The 26,332-nt window shown below is 40.7% G+C and overlaps 1 protein-coding gene across 10 annotated transcripts in view; it reads left to right on the top strand.

Annotated features, from left to right (window-relative positions):
- GOLGA4 (golgin A4) overlaps positions 1–26,058 on the top strand; it is a 132,014-nt gene extending 105,956 nt beyond the window's left edge. For 6 of the 10 annotated variants that reach the window (XM_049871124.1, XM_049871123.1, XM_049871119.1 and 3 more), the window contains 4 exons: positions 10,353–10,456; positions 15,077–15,163; positions 22,149–22,211; positions 25,391–26,057. In XM_049871124.1, coding sequence (XP_049727081.1) covers positions 10,353–10,456; positions 15,077–15,163; positions 22,149–22,178 — 221 coding nt within the window. In that variant the 3' untranslated portion in view covers positions 22,179–22,211; positions 25,391–26,057. Of the gene's footprint in view, positions 1–10,352; positions 10,457–15,076; positions 15,164–22,148; positions 22,212–25,390 lie in introns of all 10 variants that reach the window. The other 4 variants (XM_049871120.1, XM_049871122.1, XM_049871128.1 and 1 more) reach the window with 2 other exon arrangements.
- Positions 26,059–26,332: the final 274 nt, after the last annotated feature.

The raw sequence follows: 26,332 nt of genomic DNA, 5'->3' as shown, positions 1-26,332 counted from the left end.
AGAATTAATCTGTATGTCTTTCCTTATGGGCAAAGTTGAGAATTTTTAGAAGCCTTTTATATGTTAGGGATAGTAACCCTTCACAATATTAGTTGTAAAAATTGTTACCAGTTTGCTACCTGTCTTTTCACTTTGTTATTGGTTTTACTGGTCTCCTAGAATGAACCATGGTAGTGTTTTGTCCCTTTTTGTTCTTCATTTCACATTTCGTAGAACTTAGCAGTGAAACCACCTGAACCTAGACTTTTTTTTTGTGGAAAGATGTTTTATTTTAGATTCAGTTTCTGTCACCTTTTTAATTTTGTGTTTTTAACATTTTTTAAAATTTTGCTTTTGTATAGTCAGTCGTATCAGTCTTTTCTCTGATTGCTTTTGGATTTTGAGTTATAGTTTGGGAAAGTTTTTCCATTCCTGGGCTATGGAAGAATTCACCCATATTTTTGTCTAGTGCTTTTGGTTTAATATTTTTGCATTTAAATATCTGATACATTTGGATTTCTCACAATGTACAGTGTGAGGGATGGATCCAACTTCGTTTTTTCCTTGTGGTTCTCCAGTTATTCCAGTACCACTTATTTAAAAGTCTGTCTTTTCTCCACGTATTCAAGGTACCGATTTAGAGTGAATTTTGAGGAATAGACCATCTTAATTTTAACATAGTCTTATTAGCCAGTATTTTCCTTCGTGGTTTGCCCATTTTTTGTCTTTTTAATGGAATTTTCCTCTGTCCCCAGGACTGCTGAAATAGTCTCCTGAATTTTCTTAAAAATTTTTGAAATAGTTTTCACAATTCAATCTTTTATACAGTTAGAACTGATATTTGTGTTTGGTATAAGACAGGGGTTCAGTTTCATTTTTTTCCATCAGGATAGACTGTTGTCTAAGTGCATTTTACTGAAAAGTCCATACTTTCCCCTCGGATCTTCAGCACTGTGTGTAGTATGTCAAGTGTCCGTATTTTTAAGGATCGTTTCTTCGTCCTCTAGTCTGTTCCATTGATCAGTTTGTCTATGCCTGCTGTAGTACCTCACTGTCTTACCTTAGGGTTCTCTAGAGAAGCAGAACCAGTGATGTGTGTGTGTGTACACGTACACAGAGAAAGGGAGAGAGAGAGATTTACTTTAAGGGATTCGCTCAAGTGACTGAGGGTCCAAAATCTTTAGGTCCAACGGCAGGATGGAGACTTCGGCAGTCTTGCATCCTAAGATCCATAGGTCGGGTGACAGAGTGCAGAGTGAAGAAAGTGAGTGAGTCCAGCCTAAATACCTATTTATAGTCTGGAGGCAGAACACACCCCAAAGAAACTCCTTTTTCAACTGACTGATTAGATTACATTATGGGACAGTAACTATACTAGCGCTTGGCCAAATCACTGGGAACCATAACCTCTCCAGGTTGACACATACAGTTAACCGTCACACTGTCTTACACTTATGACTTCATAAGAAGTCTTCATGTCTGATGGGGGGAAGCCCTCCTACTTTGTTTTCCTTCAAGGATGTCTGGCTCTTAGCTCTTTGAAAGTCCATATAAATTTTAGATTCAGCTTGTTAAGTTACATAAACATGCACGCATGCACGTATGCACACTCATACATGCACACACACACTTGGGAGGATTTTGACTAGGAATGCGTTGAATTTATAGGAAAATTGCAGAGAATTGGCATCTGTACGGTGTCAAGTCTCCAGTCTGTAATCACGATGTATCTCAGCATTTACCTAGGTCTCTTTAATTTCTGTCAGTGAGTAGTCTTCTTGTACCTCTCTTGTTATATTTATTCTTAGATGTAATTGCAAGTGTAAAAATTGCTTTTTATTTTTATTTTCAAATTAAATTACTGGATTTCTAAAAGGCATTCTTGTGCATTTTTCGGAAAAACTTGATGAGTAAGCCTGCTTTAACTATATAATTCACTGTAACAGACTTACTTGATTAAGGTTGTGTTAAATGTAATTAAGTGGATTTTGTAGTTATAAATTTTGGAATTGAGCCCAGATAAAGTATAATATTAAAAATGCTGAATTATACCCAGATGAAGTTATTTGGAAAGGCTCCCAGGAAGAGGCACTGGGTAGGTAATTTGACAAGCATCTTTATTTGAACAATAACTAATTTCCACTCTAACTGCTTAAAACCCAAAGTAAGAACCAAATATAGAGAGAGAGAAAGTTATTTTATATGAGTCAGAATTGACTTGATGGCAACGGGTTTTGTTTTACTTTGTTCTTTTTTTGGGGGGGGAGAAGGCAAGGAGAGACACTTGCGTTGGAAAACAGTATTAATTGCTTTTCTAGGAAAATGGTTATAAAATAAGCACTTCAGTTATTTTCTAAAAAGTGAAAAACATTGTAAACTCTTGCATTTTGTATAAACCTAGGGGAATAAAACATCACATATAGACTGATATTTTTTGAAGAGGAAATAATCGTAATACATGTAAGCATACACACATGTATGTATCATTCAGGCTTCTTGGAACTCTGTTTTGCTAAGTGTGGTTTGAATGAGTTGGGTGTTCTGAGAGTAAAAACTTTTTAAAAATGAAATATTACAAAAATATGTAATGTAAATCTAAAGTATGAAGACTGGTAAACACCAAAGAACCCCCATCCAGAACATGGCCAATACCTTTGAGGCTCCCTGTGCCACTCTTTTTTTTTTCCTTCTTAAAAGTAACTTTTTTTTTTTAAGGAGGACTAAAGGCTTTTTTTTTTAAATAATTTTTATTGTGCTTTAAGTGCAAGTTTACAAATCAAGTCAGTCTCTTACATAAAAACTTATATACACATTGCTACATATTCCCAATTACTCTCCCCCTCATGAGACAGCCCACGCCCTCCTTCCACTCTCTCTTTTCTTGACCATTTTGCCAGCTTCTAAGCCCCTCTACCCTCCCATCTTCCAGGCAGGAGATGCCAACATAGTCTCAAGTGTCCACCTGAACCAAGTAGCTCATGCCTCACCAGCATCCCTCTCCAACCCACTGTCCAGTCCAATCCATGTCTGACAAGTTGGCTTCAGGGGCGGTTCCTGTCGTGGGCCAACAGAAGGTCTGGGGGTTATGATCACCGGGGTCCTTCTAGTCTCAGTCAGACCATTAAGTCTGGTCTTTTTATGAGAATTAGGGATCCGCATCCCACTGATCTCCTGTTCCCTTGGGCGTTCTCTGTTATGTTCCCTGTCAGGGCAGTCATTGGTTGTGGCCGGGCACCATCTAGTTCTTCTGGTCTCAGGATGATGTAGTCTCTGGTTCATGTAGCCCTTTCTTTCTCTTGGGCTCGTTATTATCTTGTGTTGTTCATTCTTCTTTGATCTACGTGGGTTGAGACTCATTGATGCATCTTAGATGGCCACTTGCTAGCATTTAAGACCCCAGATGCCACTCTTCAAAGTGGGATGCAGAGTGTTTTCTTAATAGATTTTATTATGCCGATTGATTTAGATGCCCAGTGAAACCGTGGTCCCCAAACTCCATCCCTGCTTTGCTGACCTTTGAAGCATTCAGTTTATCCAGGAAACTGCTTTGCTTTGGTTTAGTCCAGTTGTGCTGACCTCCACTGTGTTGAGTGTTGTCCTTCCCTTTACCTAAAGTAGTTCTTGTCTACTATCTATTTAGTAAATACCCCTCTCCCGCCCTCCCGCTCTCCTTCCCTCTCTCCCTCCCCTGCTTCTAACCACAAAGGAGTGTTTTCTTCTCAGTTTAAACTGTTTCTCAAGATCTTAAAATAGTGGTCTTATACAATATTTGTCCTTTTGCAACTAATTTCACTCAGCATAATGCCTTCCAGGTTTCTCCATGTTATGAAATGTTTCACAGATTACTCAGTGTTCTTTATTGATGCGTAGTATTCCGTTAGGTGAATATACCATAATTTATTTAACCATTCATCCGTTGATGGGCACCTTGGTTGGTTCCATCTTTTTGCTGTTGTAAGCAGTGTTATAATAAACATGGGTGTGCATATATCTGTTTGTGTAAAGGCTCTTATTTCTCTAGGATATATTCCAAGGAGTGGGATTTCTGGGTTTTATGGTAGTACTATTTCTAGCTTTTTAAGGAAGCGCCAAATCGATTTCCAAAGTGGTTGTACCATTTTACATTCCCACCAGCAGTGTATAAGAGTTCCAATCTCTCCACAGCCTCTCCAACATTTATTATTTTATGTTTTTTGGATTAATGCCAGCCTTGTTGGAGTGAGATGGAATCTCATCGTAGTTTTAATTTGCATTTCTCTAATGGCTAATGATCGAGAGCATTTTCTCATGTATCTGTTGGCTGCCTGAATATCTTCTTTAGTGAAATGTGTGTTCATATCCTTTGCCCACTTCTTGACTGGGTTGTTTGTCTTTTTGTGGTTGAGTTTTGACAGAATCATGTAGATTTTAGAGATCAGGCACTGGTCGGAGATGTCATAGCTGAAAATTCTTTCCCAGTCTGTAGGTGGTCTTTTTACTCTTTTGGAGAAGTCTTTAGATGAGCATAGGTGTTTGATTTTTAGGAGCTCCCAGTTACCTGGTTTCTCATCATCATTTTTGGTAATGTTTTGTATTCTGTTTATGCCTTATATTAGGGCTCCTAATGTTGTCCCTATTTTTTCTTCCATGATCTTTATTGTTTTAGTCTTTATGTTTAGGTCTTTGATCTACTTGGAGTTAGTTTTTGTGCATGGTGTGAGGTATGGGTCCTGTTTCATTATTTTGCAAATGGATATCCAGTTATGCCAGCACCATTTGTTAAAAAGACTATCTTTTCCCCAATTAACTGACACTGGGCCTTTGTCAAATATCAGCTGCTCATATGTGGATGGATTTATATCTGGGTTCTCAATTCTGTTCCATTGGTCTGTGTGCCTGTTGTTGTACCAGTACCAGGCTGTTTTGACTACTGTGGCTGTATAATAGGTTCTGAAATCAGGTAGAGTGAGACCTCCCACTTTCTTCTTTTTCAGTGATGCTTTGCTTATCTGGGACTTCTTTCCCTTCCATATGAAGTTGGTGATTTGTTTCTCCATCTCATTAAAAAAAAAAACTTTTTTTTAACTGTGGTGAAAATATACTCAGCAAAATATTTACCAATTCAACAATTCCTACGTGTGTAATTCAGGAACATCGATTATATTCTTCGTGTTGTGCAGCCATTATCGCTGTCCTTTTCCAAATTATTCCACCGCCTTTACCATAAACTCAGTGCTCCCTAAGTAAAAACTCCCCCTGACCCCTCCCCACTCCTGGTAACCACTAACAATCTTTGGTTTCTATATTTATGCTGATTTCATACAAGTGAAATCACATGGTATTTGTCCTTTTATGACTGACGTATTTTGCTCAGTATAATGTTTTCAGGGTTTATCCAATCTCCTTTGGAGAAATGTCTGTTCAGGTCCTTGACCCATTTTTAATTGGGTTGTTTGTCTTTTTATCATTGAGTTTTAAGAGTTCTTTATATGTAGGAGTCTCTTTTGAGATACAGTTGATCTTCATTATTCACTGTTCCATACTTGTGACTTCACCTGCTCACTGAAACTTATTTGTGACCCCAGAATTGGCCCTCTCAGTGGGTTCGTGGTCATTTGTGGACATCCTGTAAGGGCAAGGACAAATTAGAAGAAAGGGGAGACAGAGAGAGGCATAATTCTTCTGTTGAAAAAAAAGGGAAGAATTCCCCCCACCCCCACTTTTCTTAGAGCATTTACTTTAGAAAACTTGTATGTTCTTTCTCTGCCTCTCTGAAATGTATGTAAATCTTTTTAAAGGCCGAATTGCCTTTTGCCAGTTTTACAACCCAGGAATGTGTCCTCCAAGACCTGGAAGCCATCTCTCTGAAATGTAATCAGTCCAGGAAGATAGAACTCTATAGCGCAGTTTTCTGGGAGGACAGGAACATAACGTCAGCTGGCAGACTTAACTCTGGTCATAAAGATATGAGAAGTTTATCTTTTCCTGGGATAAATGTAGTTAGCAAATACAGGTAGCTATATCAGTTATCAGGTGAATTTAGGTGGTTCAGTGGTAGAATTCCTGCCTTCAGTGCGGAATACCTGGGTTCCTGTCCCAGCCAATGTACCTCACGCACAGCCACCACCTGGCTGTCACTGGAGGCTTCCGTGTTGCTGTGATGCAACAGGTTTCAGCAGAGCGTCCAGACTAGGACTGGGAGAAAAGACTCTGTTTCCGAAAATCAGCTAATGAAAACGCTCTGGATCACAGTGGTCCAATCCCATCGTCCGTGGGGTCACCATGAGTCAGGGGCTGCCTTGATGGCAGCAGACAACAGCATGTGTGACGAATGCTGCTGCCAAGTCCTGCTTTTGGGCTCGTGACCATTTATCTTGAGAACATGTATGAAATGGGTTGCATCTGCTTGGCTGTATAAAAGGATAGAATTCCTTTCTGTCTTCACAGTCCCTCCAGTGGGTTGCCTGTGATGTACATCATCTGGTTTAATGCTTACTCAATAGTAAAACTGTTTTCTTCCTCTTCGACTTTTTTGGAGGGTTTGTCTCGGTTAGTGGGAGATTTTGTTTTTGATCCTGCTTCCGCCTCAATACACAGAGCAGTAGAAAGGTGGAGCCACCTGACATGCACATTCCCAACTCAAGTTGAACGAGGTGACCACGCCCTGCCTGCTCGTCTCAGCTTTCATATTATAAACAAGTGTCCTTCTCACGGTGTTTTTAGGGCCACGTTTGTCACTTTTTGTGTGCTTTTTATTGGTGATGTCACAGTTTAAAATGATCCTCAAGTGTAGTGCCGAAGTGCTGTACAGCGTTCGTAAGCACAGGGAGGCTGCAACCTGCCTTGTGGAGAACACGGGTGTGGTAGTAGATAAGCTTTGCTCAGGCATGAGTTACAGTGCTGTTGGCCGTGAATACACTGTTAATGAAACAATGATATGTATTGAATAAGGTGTCTTTAAACCGAAACACACAGAAAATAAAGTTACATGTTGATCAGTGGAACATAACCCTGTATTTCTTCTAGAGTTCAGTATTCACTAGTTCAGTGTTCATGGCAACTTTATAGAACATTGTTGGTGTTGTTAGGTGCTTTTGAATCAGTTCCAACTCATAGTGACCCTATGTACCACAGAACGAAACACCGGCTGGTCCTGCACCATCCTCATGGTTGTTGCTATGTTTGAGCCCATTGTTGCAGCCACTGTGTCAGTCCATCTCATCGAGGGTCTTCCTATTTTTCGCTGACCCTCTACCTTACCATGCATGATGTCCTTCTCCAGGGACTGACCCCCCCTGATAACATGTCTAAAATACATGAGATGAAGTCTTGCCATCCTCACTTCTAAGGAGTGTTCTGGTTGTACTTCTTCCAAGACAGAGTTGTTCATTCTTCTGGCAGTCTGTGGTATATTCAGTAATCTTCGCCAACACCATTCAAAGGCATCAGTTCTTCTCTGGCCTTCTATATTCATTGTCCATCTTTTGCATGCATACGAGGCAATTTTGAAAACACCGTGGCTTGGGTCAACGCACTGTAGAACATAACTACTGTGAATAAAGGGAATCGACTGTACGTGGTTTATAAATGTTTTCTCCCATTCTGTGTGTTCTCTTAACTTCTTGATGGTGTCCTTTGAAGCACAAACACTTTTAATTTTGATGAAGTCCATTTTTTTTCTTTGTTGTTTGTGCTGTTGGTGTCACACCTGAGAAGCCATGGCCTAATCCAGGGTCATGAAGATTTACACCTGTGTTTTCTTCAAAGAGTTTTATAGTTTCAGCTTTTCCATTTAGGTCTTTGATGCAATTTTCTTTGAGTAAATTTTTATATATAGTGTGAGGTGTGTGAATATCCAGTTGCCCTAGCACCATTTGTTGAAAAGACTTGTTTTTTCCCTATCGAATTGCCTTGGCATCCTTGTTGAAAATCAGTCTATAAATTTGTTTGTTTCTGGACTTTGAATTATTTTCTGTTGATCTGGATGTCTATCCTTATGCTAGTACCACGCTATCTTGATTACTAGAGCTTTGTAGTGTGTTTGGAAATCAGCAAGTGTGACTACTCCAACTTTGTTCTTCTTTTCCAAGATTGCCTTGGCTATTCTGGGTTCCTTGCATTTCCATATGAATTTTAGAATCAATTTTTCAATTTCTGGAAAGAAGCCAGGTGGAATTTTGATGGAAATTGTGCTGAGTCTGTAGATTCAATACAACGTTAAATCTAAACAATGTTAACAATATTAATTCTTCCATCTTAACAATATCGACTCCTCCTGTCTATGAATATGGGATGCCTTTCTATTTATTTAGATCTTTAATCTCTTTCGACAGTGTTTTTGTAGTTTTCAGAGTTTGCATTTCTTGTAGCTTTGCATTTATTTTGTTAAACTTATTCCTAAGTATTTTCTTATTTTTGCCGCTCTTGTAAATTGGATTGTTTTCTTAATTTCATTTTGAGATTATTTATTGCAACTGTGTAGAATGCGGTTGAATTTTGTGTATTATCTTGTATCCTGTAATCTTGCTGAACTCCTTTATCAGTTATAGTAGTGTTTTAGTGATTTCTTAGGATTTTCTGTATACAAGCTTATGTCATCTACGAATAGAGATAGTTTTACTATCTTTTATTTATTAGACACTTCAGACTTTATATTTTGCATGTGATAATTCCAATATCAGAATCTTTCGGGGGTATAAATCTGTTGTTTCTGCTGATTCCCGTTTGTGGTGGATTGTTCCCTGTGGTGTGGTAATTTTTTATTGCGAGCCCGTTTGTATACACACAACCTAGTGGGTAATCTGGAGGGTCCTAGATGGAGGTTTCGTCAAAAAGGATTTGGGTTTGCTGCTGTTCTGTTGCAGAGGCACAACCAGCTTTCAAAAAATCAGTTTATTTTGTAGTTTTGGAGTTTTTTCATCTGAAAAAATACTGTAACTTTGAACCCTGGCCCCAAGCCCCCGGTCGTGGTCACACATTCTCAGGGAGCCTTCTGTTTTCACCTGGGGCGGAGGCCGAGACAGGTTTCCCAAGTTGTCTAAGGCGCAGATTCCCCACTTTCTGTCAGAGCCTGCCTTTCAGCGCTCCCACTCTGCAGGGGAACGCCTGACTCCCGGGTGCTGAACCAAAGCGCTCAGTGTGGGCTCCTCAGCTCCTGAGCATTTCCAACTTCCCGTCACCTCTGTGGCTCCAGTTTCCTCTGAATCCTGAAGGGATTTCCTCTGACCTTACAGTGTTTCCATGCAGCATCTAGATGCTTCACGGTCCTAGAGGGCTTCTCAGCATCCTAGTGTGCTCTACTGCTGGAAGAGGTTGCAAGGGTAGACGCCACCTCACACGTCGTTAGGAACTGATTCAGGTTAAAGCCGGACAGAGCGTGTCTCCACGGATCTCAGCTTGGTTTGTTCATTACTTTATGTTAACACAGAGCTTGAACAGCAGAGGAAGCAGACCTTTGGGGACAATTTTTATAAGATGGGGAATCGAGACATTTTGAAAGCACTGTAATGTCATTCATATTTTATGTGTCTCAAAGCAGTTTGGGAAACCTGATTTACACTAAGTGCTTTTAGATTTAGAATACTAGAAAAACTATAGAATGCTCTTCTAGGGTACTCAGCCGTAATAAAATAGAAACGATTTGTAATTTTAGCTGTTACGGAGTACCCAAAGCTAATCACAGAACACCTAGGAGAGAAATGCTAATTATACGGGACCTTTATATTCCCCAGGTATGTTGTTAGTTGCCATGGAGTCATTCCACAAGCCACGGTGACCCCGTTGACAGGAGCAAAATGTTACCTGGTCCTGCCCCGTCCCCACAGTCATTTTCAAACCGAACCATTGTGATCCATATGTTTGTCATTGGCTGATTGTCAGAGGTAGATTGCCAGGCCTTTCTTCCTAACGCATCTCAGTCCAAAGCTCTCCTGAAACCTGTTCATCGTGGCAACATGCAGGCCACCACCGACAGACCCGTGGTAGCCGCGCAGGAGGTGCATTGTCGGGGGACCGAACCCCGGTCTTCCACATGGAGGGTGCAGGTTCTACCAGTGAACCACCAACGTTGCATCTAAGTATAGCCTTTTAAGATTTTTGTACCAAGAAGAAAAGAGAGAAAAAAAGCAAAAAAAAATCTGAGAAATAAAATTATTATAATAATTCTTGTTTTTTCTTCTAAGAAAAAAATACCAATTAGAATGTTTAGCCTGTGTATGTGTGTATATAAGGTGGTATATTACAGTGTAATATAATCTGATGATATAATTTAATGTTAAGTTAATACGGAGTAAAGCCTATGTTCCATCGACTGCTTTTTATTTTGTCAATTTTCTAAGTGATAAGTAGTTTATCTGGTTGTGTCTTTACAATTTGTTCTGTTTTTTATTTGACAGGTGGCAATTTGCATCATACAGATATCTCGCTCTTTGGAGAACCTACCGAATTTGAGTATTTGCGAAAAGTGCTTTTTGAGTACATGATGGGTCGTGAGACTAAGGTATAAAATCATGTTTGGTGATTCGGCATGTGGCTTATTTTAATAGGGAATATGCCCCATGTTAATGTACATGTTGATACCATATGTGTATTATTAGCGGACCAGACGTGTTAACGGTGGGCAATAGGTAATTATGTGATTGCTCTTAGTCCACAAAAGCGACTTGGCAGATCTTATGTATATTTGTTGCATTTATAAGCTATTTAAAAAATGCTGTTGGATGATGCTAAATACTAACGTTTTAAATTTCATTAACTTAAAAATAGTTTGGGAAGCATGTGGTTATTTTGGGTTTTGATTTCAGATCTTCAAGTTAGGAGAGAGTACGAGGAGGCTGTAGGGGTCAGGTGGAGAGTGTTGGAAATGGTGGTCATAATTAAGAATGGCTGCTTAGGAAGATCTAGAAAAATGTTAATCACTGTAAAAAAAATCATCGCTTCACATAGGGAGTATTGATCATTGTTAAAATACCACACCATGTAATGCTGCTCAGCTAATTTGTTTTCTAGAATGTTACATTTACCATACGGTCGGAGAGTGAAGGGAATTGCCTGATTCTTATTTGTATCCCTTGCAGTGTTTTAAAAACAGCCTCGTATATATTGGATATTTGGTAATTAAATAGAATTAAATATTTTGAATTGAATTGAGGGAGGTTTTTGAGCCGTTTCTGAAGCAAAATTTTTCATTTAAAGCAATTTGTGTTTTTGCAATTGTTTCAATTTTTTACCTTCATGGTATTTTAACTCAGCTGTGAGCAGGACAGTGAGCTTTCTCTTCTTGGAAGCAGGTAGTGTTTTGAAGTTGGGCGTGTGGGTGCTACTGAGTCATAGGGTGATTAGCCAGGTCACGGATTGATTTGGCAAATATATTTAAAGCCGGAAGATTAGAGGCCTGAGAAAATACCTTCAAAGAGTGATTATGAACTTACAGATTGGAGATTCAGCTAAATACCGAGAGTTACAGGGCTGGAAATCGTTGGGATCCTTAAGGCCTGTAGAAATCACATTTCCTTGCATCAGTTAGTTTACAAACTAAATACCCAGTGAGATTGTGAACATGGATCACAGGAGAGATGTATTAATAGTAATTCAATGTCTTTTTTTTTTTTCCTCCCTAAGTACTTTTTTTTTTTATTTTAATTCAAAGGATAGCTAACACTAATTTTCTTCTTTTTAAAACAAAAGGTAGCATTCTTTCCTTACGTCCTGTTGGACAGCAGCCGAGATTTGAGGCGGGGTAGTTTACAGTTAACGCGTTATTGCGTGGGTGAGAAAGTTGTGTCTAAAAAGAGAAGCCCTCCCAGAACTTAGCTGCCTCGGTTCATTGTTGGAACTAAAGCTGCGTTCCCAGCGCTATTGCTTAATAAATTGTTTACCCTCTTTTTTGATCTGTGAAATGAACCTGCCTCAACCCGTTCCTTCTGGAGGTTGTGAAATTGTGTGGGATGAGATCTGTACAGGGTCTGAGTCCCCGTGAAGAAAGACCCAGCAAAAACGTAAGACGCGTTCTCAGGTGGTGGCAGTTCCTCCAAGTCTAAGCTTGTGCTTCCAGAGCCCCGCAGTTAACTTTAGGGTGTACCTCTGTACCCCAGGGCGCAGGGCGCCCCTCGCAATACCTAGCTGAGAATCCGTGTTGAGGAGGAGTGCTCTCTCTGGTCTCTGTCTTCAACATTCTCTGTACTTTTCTGGCTACTAAAAAATGAAGAGTAGTCTGTCATTCTGCCATCACATTTACAGGTAAATATTGAAAATCGGCGTCAGTATTCAGTTTAATTTATTGCACACTTATTAAGCACTTACTACTTGTAGCCCTTTGTTGATGGCCATGGTTGACAGAAAGGTGAAACTTGACACTGTACCTGACATCAAGAAGTTTGCCATATAGTAAGAGCTGCTGTCAGCTAACCGTGATGTGTCATAGAATTAGGGGGCTGTAAAAGAGGTCTAGAGCCCTCATATTTACTTGTGAGAGGGCCAAGGAGCACATCAGTGAGAAGGTGGTGTGTGTGTGTGCTGGACTGTAAAGGAAGGATTAAAGGAGGGATTAGATCCTGATAGTTGAGCTCAGGTGGGAGGGGTAGCGCAGGCAGAAGGTTCGGCTTAAGGCAGGAAACTGAGTGTGGGTTTTTGGGATGACAGGTAGGGTGGTTCAAATATACGTAGGGTCTGTGAGGTGGAAGTGACTCCATGTAGGGCTGCTCAGAAGGTGGAGGGCCTCAAGTGCTGTCAGAGTTTTACCTGTGGCCCTCGAAATTTTTGAGCAGGAGTTGACAAGATCAGAGCTTTTTTAGACCTATCTTTTGCTTTTGTTGTTTTGGCCACTTTCAGCACATCAACAAAGACTTTGAAATGGAGACTGGGTTGCAGCTAGAGTGAGCCAAAGTGTGTTGTGACCTTTGTGACCTGATCACCATCTGCAGTTGTTTCTTGTGTAGCAGGATCTGTATGTCATCTCACTTGTTTCTTCGTCCACTTTGGTGCGAGATGTCCGTATTTTATGAGGCAGATGACTTTTTTGAAGAAGACACATACAGAACTCACATTCTTACAGTGTGGTGTTGAGTGAGCCCCCTTCCTTCCTTCAGTCCTTGTACCTTCTTTTTCGTAGATTTTGATCCTCCATGCTGTTACCATTACTGACGCTCAGCCTGTTCTCCTTTTCGGTGAAGTGTTGCCCATCCTAAGCTTTACTGAAGAGGCTTCTCCTTAAGGAAAACCTGGTAGGAAACGTCACTTCCAAACCAGGTGGCTCATATGAACTTTTTCTCGCTCCCTAGGGCCTGAGGATATTGTGTGTAGAGTAGACAGTCTGATTTCTTTGCCAAGGTGTTGCGGAGAGCCTGGGCTTCTCCATTAAAAGTGTTTTCAGGCAAGCCAGGGAAGAACGTTAAGTCTTCACTGGGTAATCAGTTACACCTTCGGAATTGCTGATGAAGTTAGAGGTGGGTTCACCGTTTGACATTGTCTGGAGATGTGGAGAGACCGCCAGCCACAGTTCTTCCTTCCGCAGACATGCCTGTGCATGCGTGGCTGTGTGGTTTCATATCAACATAAGCGGACTTTTGGATACTTTGACCTTTATAAGCTACTGAAATTAGAGAAATGTTCCTTGTAATTGCAAACCTCTGAATTTTAGATTTTTGGTGCTTCATAAAAATAATCTTTATAGTTTACTAGAAACTATTTAAAATTGCCTCTGTGCTAATTAAAAAATAAATACTGAAACAGTTACAAGATCATATTTCTTTTGCAATTTCATGCCACATATATGTGTGGCTTCTAGACTTCAATTTAACACAAGATTCTTTTCTATCTCGGCAGTAAAATTTAAAGGATGAGGGCTTCTGTAAAATGCCTTTGGAATTCTCTGGGAAGTAAGCTGTTCCCAGTGGTGGGTTTCTGCTCATGAAAATGGCAGGGGCAGAGATAGGAGGAAGGAGAGGGCTGAAGCTGAACCCTGGCCGGTTGTGGAGTTTACGGTTGAGGAATAACATTAGTCAATCTGTGAGCTGAAATAAATGCTGGAGATACGTAAAGCATCATGCGTAGGCTTAGCACATAATAGGAATTTTCAAAACGTTAGTTCTGTTTCTTCCTGGAAATAATTAGTTTTTTCCTGCTGATGTCGAGTTTCTAAAAATCGTGGTTGACTCCATTGTGTCCTTGATGACCTACCCCAGGTGCCCCGCCCACGTGTATGTACACACACACACACACACACACACACACACACAGAGTACTGTATAACCATGGACAAAGAATGGTAGAGTCAGTCCTCTGGGCCACCCTCCCGTCGGATGTAGTAACCCCCCAGGAGAGCACCGCCACCTGATTTTGTATGTAAGCACTGAACTTGTTATCCTACTTATTTCATAAGGGAGATCTTCTTTCCTCTCTGTCTTCCTCAAAACATCTCATCTTGGTACAGAATAGGGAGTTCCAGCCCTTGAGGAGAATTTTCCACGAACTTATGGGTGACAGTCTGACTTACGGTGTATTTATTTAGATTTGCACAGCGTATGACCTTGTTTTGCAAGCTGCCATGTGTAACATTTTGATTTGTCATGTTTTCTCCCAAACAAAACATCCTGTGTTTATTTAAAACGTAATTTGTATTTCTATTAGGGTGATGTTCTGCGTGTCTTGATGAATATCTACTGAGCGTGTTCATGGTCTTGCAGTAGCCGTGTTCATGAGATACATGATGTGATTTAGTTAAGAGGAAGCTGGGGACACCTAATTCTGATTATTTAGAGCATGTATTTCGGCACCGCATCAGTTAGTAGATAGATTTCTACAAAAAGAAGGCCTTATAAAATAAATGAACCATGAAGTTTCATCTTAATATGACAAAGGGCCAAGAGCAGTAGCTTTGTGCTATTATTATTGTATTGCATCTTTTAAAAATAGTGTCAACACAGACCTTGTGAGGAGTCCTTTCAAACTGAAATTCTGGTGTTGGCTGCTATTTCCTTGGCTGCTACCTTCACATCATACTTCTTTGGCCGCGGCGTCCATTGAGAGTGCTCAGGAATTCCACGAGCAGACCATGTCACAGTGGTAGGAGGCTTCACCTGCTTTACGGTCTGTTGGTGATCATCCCCCGTTTTTCTTGTAGACCATGGCAAAGGTTATAACCAGTGTGCTGAAGTTTCCTGATGACCAGACTCAGAAAATTTTAGAGAGAGAAGATGCTCGGCTAACGGTAAGCTTTCAAAGTAGGCTTCAGATAGAAGACTTTATGTCGTCTGTTTATACTCTGTCTCATTCACAAAGACTTTGAGTTGGCAAAACAAACTAGAAGTTTTATTTTAATCTTGATTGTATCATAGCCTGGAAAATGGGAGTGAATCTACATTAAGAAAGCTTAATTAAGGGCAAATATGAATGGATGCCCTCAAGGGAAAGAACTAACTTATTTAATAGCATGTATGAGGTTGATTATGAGGTTGACTCCCATATATGTGCTGTGTGGTTTCCAGAACTTGGGTTGTTTCTGGAAAGCATGAGAAAGGCATTTGTTTTGGTAGATCCAATAATAATTTCTTAAGCCAAATTGTATCATGAGGTTATATGTTTTGTAGATTACAATTTCTTATTCCACTTCAAGTGATTTCTAAATAGAATACTTCTTGTTCAAAGAATTTAAGCATTTTTGAACTTTGAAATTTTTGGAAATGTAGACAGATAACTGAATTATTAAAAATCGTTGTGTGAAGTCAGCTATAATTGAAAAATGAGACACACACACGAAATTCTCCATGGCTAACTTTTTGCCCTGGGGCATTCATTCAGTGAGAAGACCCACTTCAATCAGAGTGTGAAACCCTTCCCCTAGTTCTTTTCTTGTCTAGGTGGTAGCCTGCAGTGCCCTCAGCATCCTCCCCCCGATTTCTTTACCTGTTTTGTGATCCTAGTACTGCTTCTCTCTCCTCTCTATTCAAGACAAGCAAGAGTCTTCTCAGTGGTGGGTCAGCCTGTGTCTGAGTATCTCCAGTAATAAAGATTAAGATACGAAGTAGTTACCTCCCAGAACATTTCATTGTGTTTCTCACAGACTCTGTTTCTTAAAAAAGTTCAAAGCTCCCTCTGTGTAGTAGACACCTCTTTGTTCTGGTTCTAATCCATGGAACTCAACCAAATATTTGGAGATGGGCCAGATGGAAGGCTTTCCCCTTCAAGCTAAATACCCCCAGTACTTAGCTGTTTATGAAATTGCTGTCCTCTGGCCACTGCATGTGGTCAGTCCTGAAGAGGTCCTAGTGCCTCAGGCACATTCTGACAGCCTCTTCTGAGCATCCTCGGAGTTCATCACAGCATCCCTGGTCTTAGTCCTAATACCCCGCTGTATGTTGTATAAAGCCCATTGCTGTGGAGTGGATTCCGACTTGTAGCGACCCTATAGGACAGAGTAGAACTGCCCCGTAGAGTTCCCAAGGAGCAGCTGGTGGATTCAGACTGCCAACGTTTTGGTTAGCAGCTGAGCTCTGACCTGCTACACCACCAGGGCTCTATTGTATTATATGTTATTGTATATTTTTTGGGATAATTGCAGTTATTTTGGTTAGCATTGAATTCCTTTTATAAAATTTTACTGTGGTGAGATGTGTATAACAAAGTATGCCATTTTTACGTGTACAGTTCAGTGACATTAGTTGTGTTCCTCGTGTTATGCTGCCGTCACACTGTCCATTTCCAGCATTTAACTGTTGTTTGTAAAGCTCCTCTTCTTAGAATCTCATGGCCTGAGAACCATTGCTTTACCTCTGTACCGTTGTTTCTGGTTATGTATATATTTTTTGATAAAGAAATATATCACTGTGATGTATGCCCTTCATCAGTAGAGAGAATTGTTTTAAATTATAGTGAAGATCTAATTTTATAGGCATGTAGTCACTGGGAGTAGAATTTGTCCACTTCAGTAAGACAACTGTGTCTTTGTGAAAAAAAAAAAAAATTTCCAAGGCAGTTTGAGCCTGTGGACACTATTCTGTCATTATGGTCTAGTTTAAGGACATGTTTTTAAATGCTAGGAAATAGCTTTTATGTATGTACGCATGTATGTGTGCATACGTGTTCATTCTCCTGTGACCTCTTCATCATCTTGATGTTAGAGTATGACAAACTCTGCTCCTGCTATTGGGCTGCGTTTGGTCAGGACGTACTCACACTACAGACGCCGCCTGACTGACGGCTGTGGCAAACGTGGCAGGAAACATTCCCCGGCCCCTTACACACTTACAGCCTTAGGTTGGTTTGCTTTGAAGGCACCTAATGGAATTGGTAAATATAAATAATGAAGCATGTAAAAACCGTTTAAAGCAGACAATTTTTTTTTTTTTTAAGTTTAACTAAAAAAAGAACAAAAAAACCTTGAGAAACATAAAACTATTCCTAAGTAAAGTGGTATTCATTCTATATAGGGATAAGATGGCTGCTGACTAATCCCTATGGAAACAATTCTCCCTTATCCTAGAGGCTGACCTCCCAGAAAGTCCCGTTCTTTCCGCCACTCCTTTGAGTGAAGTCTCATCCATCACCATTTTTTGTTTAATGAATGAGTCCATTCAGTAATCACCTAGTCTTCTAGCTGTTATGGAGAGTTTAGGAAAATAGAAGACGTGGTTGTCAACCTTGCAGGACCTTTAATTTATTTGGGAAAAATCACATGCATCCATTCGTACATGAATACAAGATATGCCTGAGTGATATCATTCAAATAGTAAAAATACTTAGGAAATATGAAATAGATTGTAAGGAACTTGAAGTGGGGGACGTCCCAAAATACAAGATGATGTGTAAATTAATTTGAGTTGCTTTTTTCTCAATCCAAGAAGATCTTGGTAAGAGTGACTCAACATCGTTTCTGTATTTGATGGAATGTTAGGCTCACTGTTGCTTGAGGAAGTTGAAGCTGGAGTCCCGTTTGCCCTTGGGTTTCTATCATTCATCAGATGAGCAGTAAGAATCACTGTCGTTGAACAAGTCTGTTGAAATCGCAGTGAATTTCATACCCCTGCCCGATGAGCTGAAGCTCATTAGAGTAAAACACTGGCATCCCTTTTTCTGCTAGAAAGTGTGCACAGTAAAATTGATGGAAAACAGAGCTCTAAGAGTTTATTAGATGATCATTTAAAAACTCTTAAACGTATGTTTCAGGTGCAGCCAGTTTCCCTTCTGTTAAAATCAGCAACCTTGGGTTTTTTTTATTTTACCTTCGGAGAATGAAAACAACAACAAAAAAAACCCATTGCCGTCAAGTTGATTCCAACCCATAGTGACTTAGAGGACAGAGTAGAACTGCCCCATGGAAGTTCCAAAGAGCGGCTGGTAGATTCCAACTGTCAGCCGTTTGGTTAGCGGCTGTATCACTTAACCACTGCACTGCCAGGGCTCCTTCAAAGCTGGTGTGAAAACCAAAACAAACCCCAGACGCCTTGTGAAGCCGCCTCTCCTGTCTGTTAATACTTGGCCTGCTTGAGAGAGGACGTGGGTTTCACTTTGTGCTGGTGGCCTGAGCCCCCGCTGGTGTTTGCGTTGTTCAGCAGGTATTGTAGGGGGAACACGTTCTAGAAGCTTTGCCTTGTGACCCTGACGATTACGCATTTTCTTTGTGGCATTGCTCCAAGTCTTTAATGGCTGCTGGTAGGGATTTTTCAGTACCTCTTTTTATCACACCTTCCCTCCCCCGGTGAGCTTGGTCCTTGTTTGGAATTCCCACCTGCAGAATCTAGCAGTTATTACTATAAGTGTTTTCAGAGTGTGACCTGCTCTCAGGAGTCCCTGGGTGACGCACATGGCTAAGCTTGGACTCCTAGCCGAAAGGCTGGCGGTTTGAGCTCACACAGCGGTGCCTGCGGAGTTAGGCCTGGTAGACTGCTTCTGAGAAGTCACCGCCTTGAAAGCCCTATGGAGTAGTTCAGCTCTGTCACCTGGGGTTACCGTGAGTCGCAATCGACTGGACGGCAACTAACAACAACAACCTAATCTCAAGAATATTTTTCTTAAATGAGAAACTGTTACCTATCAAGTAAGATTAAATTACAGAGCCCAGTTAAAGTCTGGTTTGTTTGGGGTTATGGTGCATAGAGAAGGAGTCCTGGTGGTGCAGTGGCTAAGCGCTCGGCTGCTAACCGAAACATTGGTGGTTCGAACCCACCAGCCACTCCTTGGGAGAGAAGTGTGGCCGTCTGCTTCTGTAAGGCTTACAGCCTTGGAGACCCTGTGGGACAGCTCTGCTGTGTCCTGTAGGGTGGCTGTGAGCCGGAGTTGACTCTATGGCAGCGGGTTTGGCTTTGGTTTGGTGTGTAGAGAAGGAATCCTGGTCCTTCATTTGCTCATTGGATATGAATACTGGTACTAACTTGTTAAGATTGTTGTAGAGCCAGAGGATGGCGCCTGCGCTGGGTTTTTGTGGTCATTGTAGGGGGTGATGGTGGTGATGCTTAGCCATCAGCTAAGGAGGTGTAGAACTAGTCTTTCCTGGAGAATGAGACTTGGAAAGGTGAGCTCATAATTAATGCGTGTAAGGTAAAACATAGAAGACCTCAGGAAGAACAAACCAAAACCAAACCAAACCCATTGCTGTCGAGTCGATTCCAACTCATAGTGACCCTGTAGGACAGAGTAGACTTGCCCCACAGGGTTTCAAGGAACACCTGGTGGATTCGATTTGCTGACCTTTTGGTTAGCAGCCGTAGCTCTTAACAACTACGCCACCAGGGTTTCCTCAATAGGACAGTCAAGTCATTTTATAGGAACGACATCAGCTCAGAAAATGCCTGCATCTCCATACCCAGCACCGTGAGAGTCACCCTCCTGCAGCGTTGCTGTGGGGAGAGCCTAGATCTCAGTAGCTCAACACACCTGTGTGACCTTGAGCAAGTCTTTTTCATCTTTCTGGGCCTCATTGGTAAAACAAGGGTGTTAGATTATACCATCCCTAAGGTTTATTTCTCTCTGTAGCATTAAATTAATTGTAAAATTAAAAAAAAAAAAATTTGTTTCAAGTGGGAACAAATTTGCACTATATACCGTAGGTAGAGTTTAAAGAAAATGCTTATTCCAACTGCACACACCCTTGTCTTCCTCCCTGGAGCAGCCTTTCCTTCTGTCAGTTTGTATCTTATTGTGCCTGGTCATTGCACCTGATGCTAGCTCAGATGGTGTAGATGGCCAGAGCAGACAGGTGTGTGAGCAACGGGGTGGAGACAGGAGCAAATACAAAGTCTTGGGCTGTCTAGTTGTTCCTTACTGACTCAGACGGCCCTGCACGCACACCCAGGTATTTTTTTAAAGGAGGGTGTTGTTGTTAGAAAGGTTTACTATCATCAGATACATTATAGATGATCTCCTGGACTGAGAGATTTCTTTGTTATATAGAAGTCTCTTTTTAAAAATGTTGCTACAAATACAGTTTCCTCTTCAGACCTCTACCAAAACTCAGTGACACACTTAAACTAAGTGGCTACTTTTTTGATGACTCCATTAAAAGGAAATTTTTCTTTTTCGATGAAAACTATTTGTCTTGTTTCCATTCCCCACCCACTCTGATCATGTTTTAAGGCTCACTTTCTCTTTGTTTCCCACTGATCTTGATCAGTCTCTGCCTTAGACTAGTCTTGTATTTAGTTACCTCTTACTCACTCTTCTCTTTTTGGCTGGATTTTTGATAAACTCTTCAGAGCTTTTCAGTATTGTTAGATACAGAGATTTTCCAGTCCCTCGTGAGGATTACCTTTCTCTCTCCATGGGCTCAGTAAATGCCTGCAAGATGGATTCAGGAAACAAATGCAGATAAAACTGAAGCATGGTGAGAAATACTGCCACGTGTAAAATATGTATTTGTTATCTTGAGAGGGAAGTATGTAGAATGTGATCATTGCAAAACACACCACGAACAATTCAGAGATGTATTTTGTAGAAAGGGAGCCCTCCATGATCTTCAGCCTCCAGTCTGTTTCCACCAGGCTTAGGTCACCTCTGTAAACAGTTTGGGGAATATTCTCAGACTTCTGTACCTGATAAATACATATTTATAATTATGCCTTTATCACTTAATTATTTTTCAGAGGTGAGACTTTTTACTCTTTTTTTATTGAGACTATATAGCATGTGCTATCCAACAGCCTGCTTATTTCACTTAATGTGATTTTATATCATTTTACCATTGATCTACCTCATTCTTTTTAATGGCTGGCTGTGTATATGACTATGTGAATATCCTACAACCTAGTTACCCAGTTTTCTCTTCATGGACGCTTAGACCGTTTTCAGTTTTTCAGTATCCGTAAGCATAGATACATGGGATGTCCACGTGTACGTATTTTGTATACTTCTATAAGTTTTCTTGTAGGATATTAACCCTATTGTGTTCTGTGTGTTGCAAGTATTTTTTTCCAGTTTGTCTCTTGATTTTCTGCTTTCCACTAACTTCACATTAAATATAAAAGATAAATGAGACTTCTGAGATTGGTCATATTATCCAAGTACAGGCTCAGGTTTTATAGACGACCCCTGCTTTTATCGTTTTAAAGCAAACCATTAGGCTGATAGATGATTTTGGATTATGACTGTCTCAATATAAGACAGAATTTGTTTAAGAAGGTTTGCTGCAGTGAAAACTATGAAATTGGGTTCCTTTGCAATGAAGTTTCTGTTTGGGTCACCATTTCTGACTTACGGTTAAATTCTAAGATAGTTGTTCAGTGATAGAAAGGACACACAAGGAATGAGCATTCAGCTTACGGACATACTTTATTTCAGATTCATTAACATTTTCCCAAAAACTTTGGATGGTAAATTGAGATTATGAAAATCAAGTTTTAATGCGTATTTTAAGGAAATTATGCAAAAATACTTTAATAAAGCAAATAATCACTCCTTAAATTACCTTGTATAGAAATACATACTTGAAGTGTGAAGTGCTTCTTCAATTTAAATTTTTAAATTAAAGTTGCCAGTAAGATCTCAGTTTCGTGGTGTTATATTTGCGTAAGGTGGCTAGATGTGTTACATACTCCTTACACTTTGCTTAGACTCCCTCGATTTGGGGAAATTTGAGAGAAATTTAAGTACGGTCTATTTAATCATATGAACCTAATATACACATATAATCTGTGTATTTTCTTTTTTTTTATATTAAGTCTTAAAACTAACCCAATAAGCTTTTTTTCTTCCTGGCTTTGTAGTTCACTTCACCTCGCGGTGGTATCTTCTGAGTAAACCATCAGTCTGTGCTTAGTTAGCATGTGGTGAGTGAAGATAATGTCTTGTGTCTTTTGTTATAAAATTAGCTGCATTGCATGATATTAACCATTTTGCTACAGTTCTTTTGCTCTTTTGCTTAATGAACCTATAATTATGCCATGGCTTAATGGAAATATTTTCTGTTAATTCTGATACATAGATTTTGATTTTCTGTTAATTCTGATAAGTAGCTTAATAACCACCAATAATATTAATATAATTGTCGGAAACTTTAGTTCTTTAAATAGTAGCTGAAAACTTCAGAATTGCTCTTTGAAATCTTGTTAAAGGTCCAAAGAAGTATTACCTGTTTTATATTCCTTTTTGTTTTTAATTTTCCAAGAATGGCCTTTGAAATTAATAAACGTGTAAGAGACAAAAAATCATTTTCTAGGTAAAAGAGAAGTGATGTATTTCACAAATTCATAATAAAAATAAAGCCTAGTTAGAGTTGAGGCAGGCCTGAAACGCTGAAAACCGTTAAGGTTGCTTCAACAGTGAGTGCAGTTTTCTGACTTCCTGGAATAGTACCGTTTAACACAAGAGAACCCATTTATCCTCAGGGGACACTTCAGCAGCTGTCCTTAATTGAATGTGGCTATTTCTAATTAACGTAGAATTCCAAGTAAATGGAGGCAGCCGTACAGTTGGCTGGCTCCACCTTTTAAACACTCCACCCTCTCACCTCCCTCTCTTGCTCTAATCAGTTCTCTTCAAAATTTTCAAATTTTGCAAATAATGCCTTTCATGTTTTTAAAAAACCCAGGTTCACGTGAAGCTCACACATTGCGTTTAGTGGACATGTCGTCTTTGGTCCCCTCTAGACCACAGCAGCTCTCCCGGCCCTTCTCACGACTGTGACGGTGCCCAGCGTTATTGAGTCAGCTCACACATTACATTTAGTGGACGTGTCGTCCTTAGTCCCCTCTAGACCACAGCAGCTTTCCCGGCCCTTCTCATGACTGTGACGGTGCCCAGCGTTACTGAGTCAGCTCACACATTACATTTAGTGGACGTGTCGTCCTTAGTCCCCTCTAGACCACAGCAGCTTTCCCGGCCCTTCTCATGACTGTGACGGTGCCCAGCGTTACTGAGTCAGCTCACACATTACATTTAGTGGACGTGTCGTCTTTGGTTCCCTCTAGACCACAGCAGCTCTCCCGGCCCTTCTCATGACAGTGACGGTGCCCAGCGTTACTGAGTCAGCTCACACATTACATTTAGTGGACGTGTCGTCTTTGGTTCCCTCTAGACCACAGCAGCTTTCCCGGCCCTTCTCATGACTGTGACGGTGCCCAGCGTTACTGAGTCAGCTCACACATTACATTTAGTGGACGTGTCGTCCTTAGTCCCCTCTAGACCATAGCAGCTCTCCCGGCCCTTCTCATGACAGTGACGGTGCCCAGCGTTACTGAGTCAGCTCACACATTACATTTAGTGGACGTGTCGTCCTTAGTCCCCTCTAGACCACAGCAGCTCTCCCGGCCCTTCTCATGACTGTGACGGTGCCCAGCGTTACTGAGTCAGCTCACCATTGCATTTAGTGAACGTGTCGTCTTTGGTCCCCTCTAGACCACAGCAGCTCTCCCGGCCCTTCTCATGACTGTGACGGTGCCCAGCGTTACTGAGTCAGCTCACCATTGCATTTAGTGGACATGTCGTCTTTGGTCTCCTCTAGACCACAGCAGCTCTCCCGGCCCTTCTCATGACTGTGACGGTGCCCAGCGTTACTGAGTCAGCTCGCCATTGCATTTAGTGAACGTGTCGTCTTTGGTCCCCTCTAGACCACAGCAGCTCTCCCGGCCCTTCTCATGACTGTGACGGTGCCCAGCGTTACTGAGTCAGCTCGCACACTGCGTTTAATGGACTTGTCGTCCTTGAGTCCTGTATAGACCACAGCAGCTCTCCCGGCCCTTCTCACGACTGTGACGGTGCCCAGCGTTACTGAGTCAGCTCACCATTGCATTTAGTGAACGTGTCGTCTTTGGTCCCCTCTAGACCACAGCAGCTCTCCCGGCCCTTCTCATGACTGTGACGGTGCCCAGCGTTACTGAGTCAGCTCACCATTGCATTTAGTGAACGTGTCGTCTTTGGTCCCCTCTAGACCACAGCAGCTCTCCCGGCCCTTCTCATGACTGTGACGGTGCCCAGCGTTACTGAGTCAGCTCACCATTGCATTTAGTGGACATGTCGTCTTTGGTCCCCTCTAGACCACAGCAGCTCTCCCGGCCCTTCTCATGACTGTGACGGTGCCCAGCGTTACTGAGTCAGCTCGCACACTGCGTTTAATGGACTTGTCGTCCTTGAGTCCTGTATAGACCACAGCAGCTCTCCCGGCCCTTCTCACGACTGTGACGGTGCCCAGCGTTACTGAGTCCTCCATAAAGTTCATATCCTGCAACAGCTCAAGCTGAGATTTCAAAATAATAACCGACAAAGGAATTTAAATAAAACGCAAGATCTATTTCTTATCTTTAGGTTTCTAGACCCAGCATGATGGTTGGACTAGTTTTACAAATAGTATTGAGAATACATCATTTTCAGATCGAGAAGACTTTAAAATCTTGTCTCCCTTCACTCAATATGTGTGGAAAGCTGGTCTCTGTTATTTGATATTATTCGGTAATTTATTTTTGTGGCGTTTTAAACTTCACACTCGATTTGCTTGACCATTAGCTGTTAGCATTTTAATATGAGAAGCATCATTAGGAAGGGGCCGCCTTCCTTCCTCAGAGCATTTTCTGTTTGTTAATTGCAGATGAGGCTTAGTCTTTTACGCTCAGATGCTGTGTGTCTTTTGCCACAGTGGCCATCAGTCAGGGAGAATTGTGTAGAAAAATGAACACATGAGAAGAACGAGCACCTTTTCCTCCTTAAATCCAGCCTGAACACCTGCACCCTTAAGCGATTCTGTCAAGTTAGGGTGATCACTCCCGGGTTTCTTAGTTTTGACCTGGCAGCATCAGGATTGCTGACGGTAGGTCAGTTTGAATCATTCTCAGAACATTAATTTTTAGAAGATTTCTTTAGGATTCAGTATTTAGAACGCTTCTACTTCCTTACTGTCATCCATAGATCATAAAATATGTTTATTTTCCCTTGAAAAAACAAGTCTCCCAAAACATTAACTTTCAAAAAAGAATTTTTTTTTTTTTTTAATGCTGTTTTCCTTTTTTTTTTTCAGTCCTGGCTCCGATCTTCATCTTGAAGAAATGGGGAGAGTGATGTTGGTCAAGCCTGCTGCTTGGAAAACTGTCCACATTTGTAATTCTTTGAGAATGAAGCCGTTATTTAGGGCCCCTCATGTAGCCAAAAGAACGAGAAAAGTCTGACGTTGGCCCAGATTGCCTTTAAAGTAGATTATGTCAGCAGAGAAATGGTGACAGTTTTTTTCTTTTTTTCTTCAGTTTTCTGTTGGGAAGAATTTTATGTTGTTTAAAAGATATTTTTAATGACTTAACCTGGTTTATGATCTCACCTAGTGTCCCTTCTATTCTTTTTGTCCCTCTTTTTACAGAACTGCTTGCCTTTCCTATTTATTTTTAAGGTGATTTTTTAAAAAGACTTGTGCAATACATTTTGAGGTGAAACTTAGTGGCTTTTTTCTGATAAATTAGAGCATTTAATTGACTATTTTCTCCAGATTTGTTGAATATTTGCTAAAGACTAGCTCTTAAAGCTCTGACATAAATCCAAACGGCAGTACCTCATTGTTTACTCAGCTTTCGTACTTATACTTTTCAGAGGAAAAAATACTACTGTAAATTGTAAATAGTCAACATGTAATTGTATGCAGATCTGTGACTGCTGACAACGTCATCTCCAAGGAACAGATAAATAAAGTTTATTTACTATATAAAATTTGCTTATTGTTCTCCTTCCTAAGTTGAAATTTATTTCAAAATGGTCAAGAATCTTTGTTCTATCTAGATGAATATCGTGATGCACTGTTTGTCAGGATAGCCAAATGCTGAGCATAGGAAAGATTTTGTTCTCTTCTAAATTAGCGTGACCAAATTAGAAGACATACAGAAAAAAAGCCGTCCTGGTATCCGTTTTAGCTTCCTGCCATCTTGGGGTCACCTTCTCTCTCTGGAATAGACTGTACTTTGAATGTTTTTAAACT

Source organism: Elephas maximus, chromosome 27, assembly GCF_024166365.1.
Source record: "Elephas maximus indicus isolate mEleMax1 chromosome 27, mEleMax1 primary haplotype, whole genome shotgun sequence".
NCBI classification, from domain to species: Eukaryota; Metazoa; Chordata; class Mammalia; order Proboscidea; family Elephantidae; genus Elephas; species Elephas maximus.
Note: the sequence above shows the minus strand (reverse complement) of the source record. Positions and strands in the feature narration are given on the sequence as shown.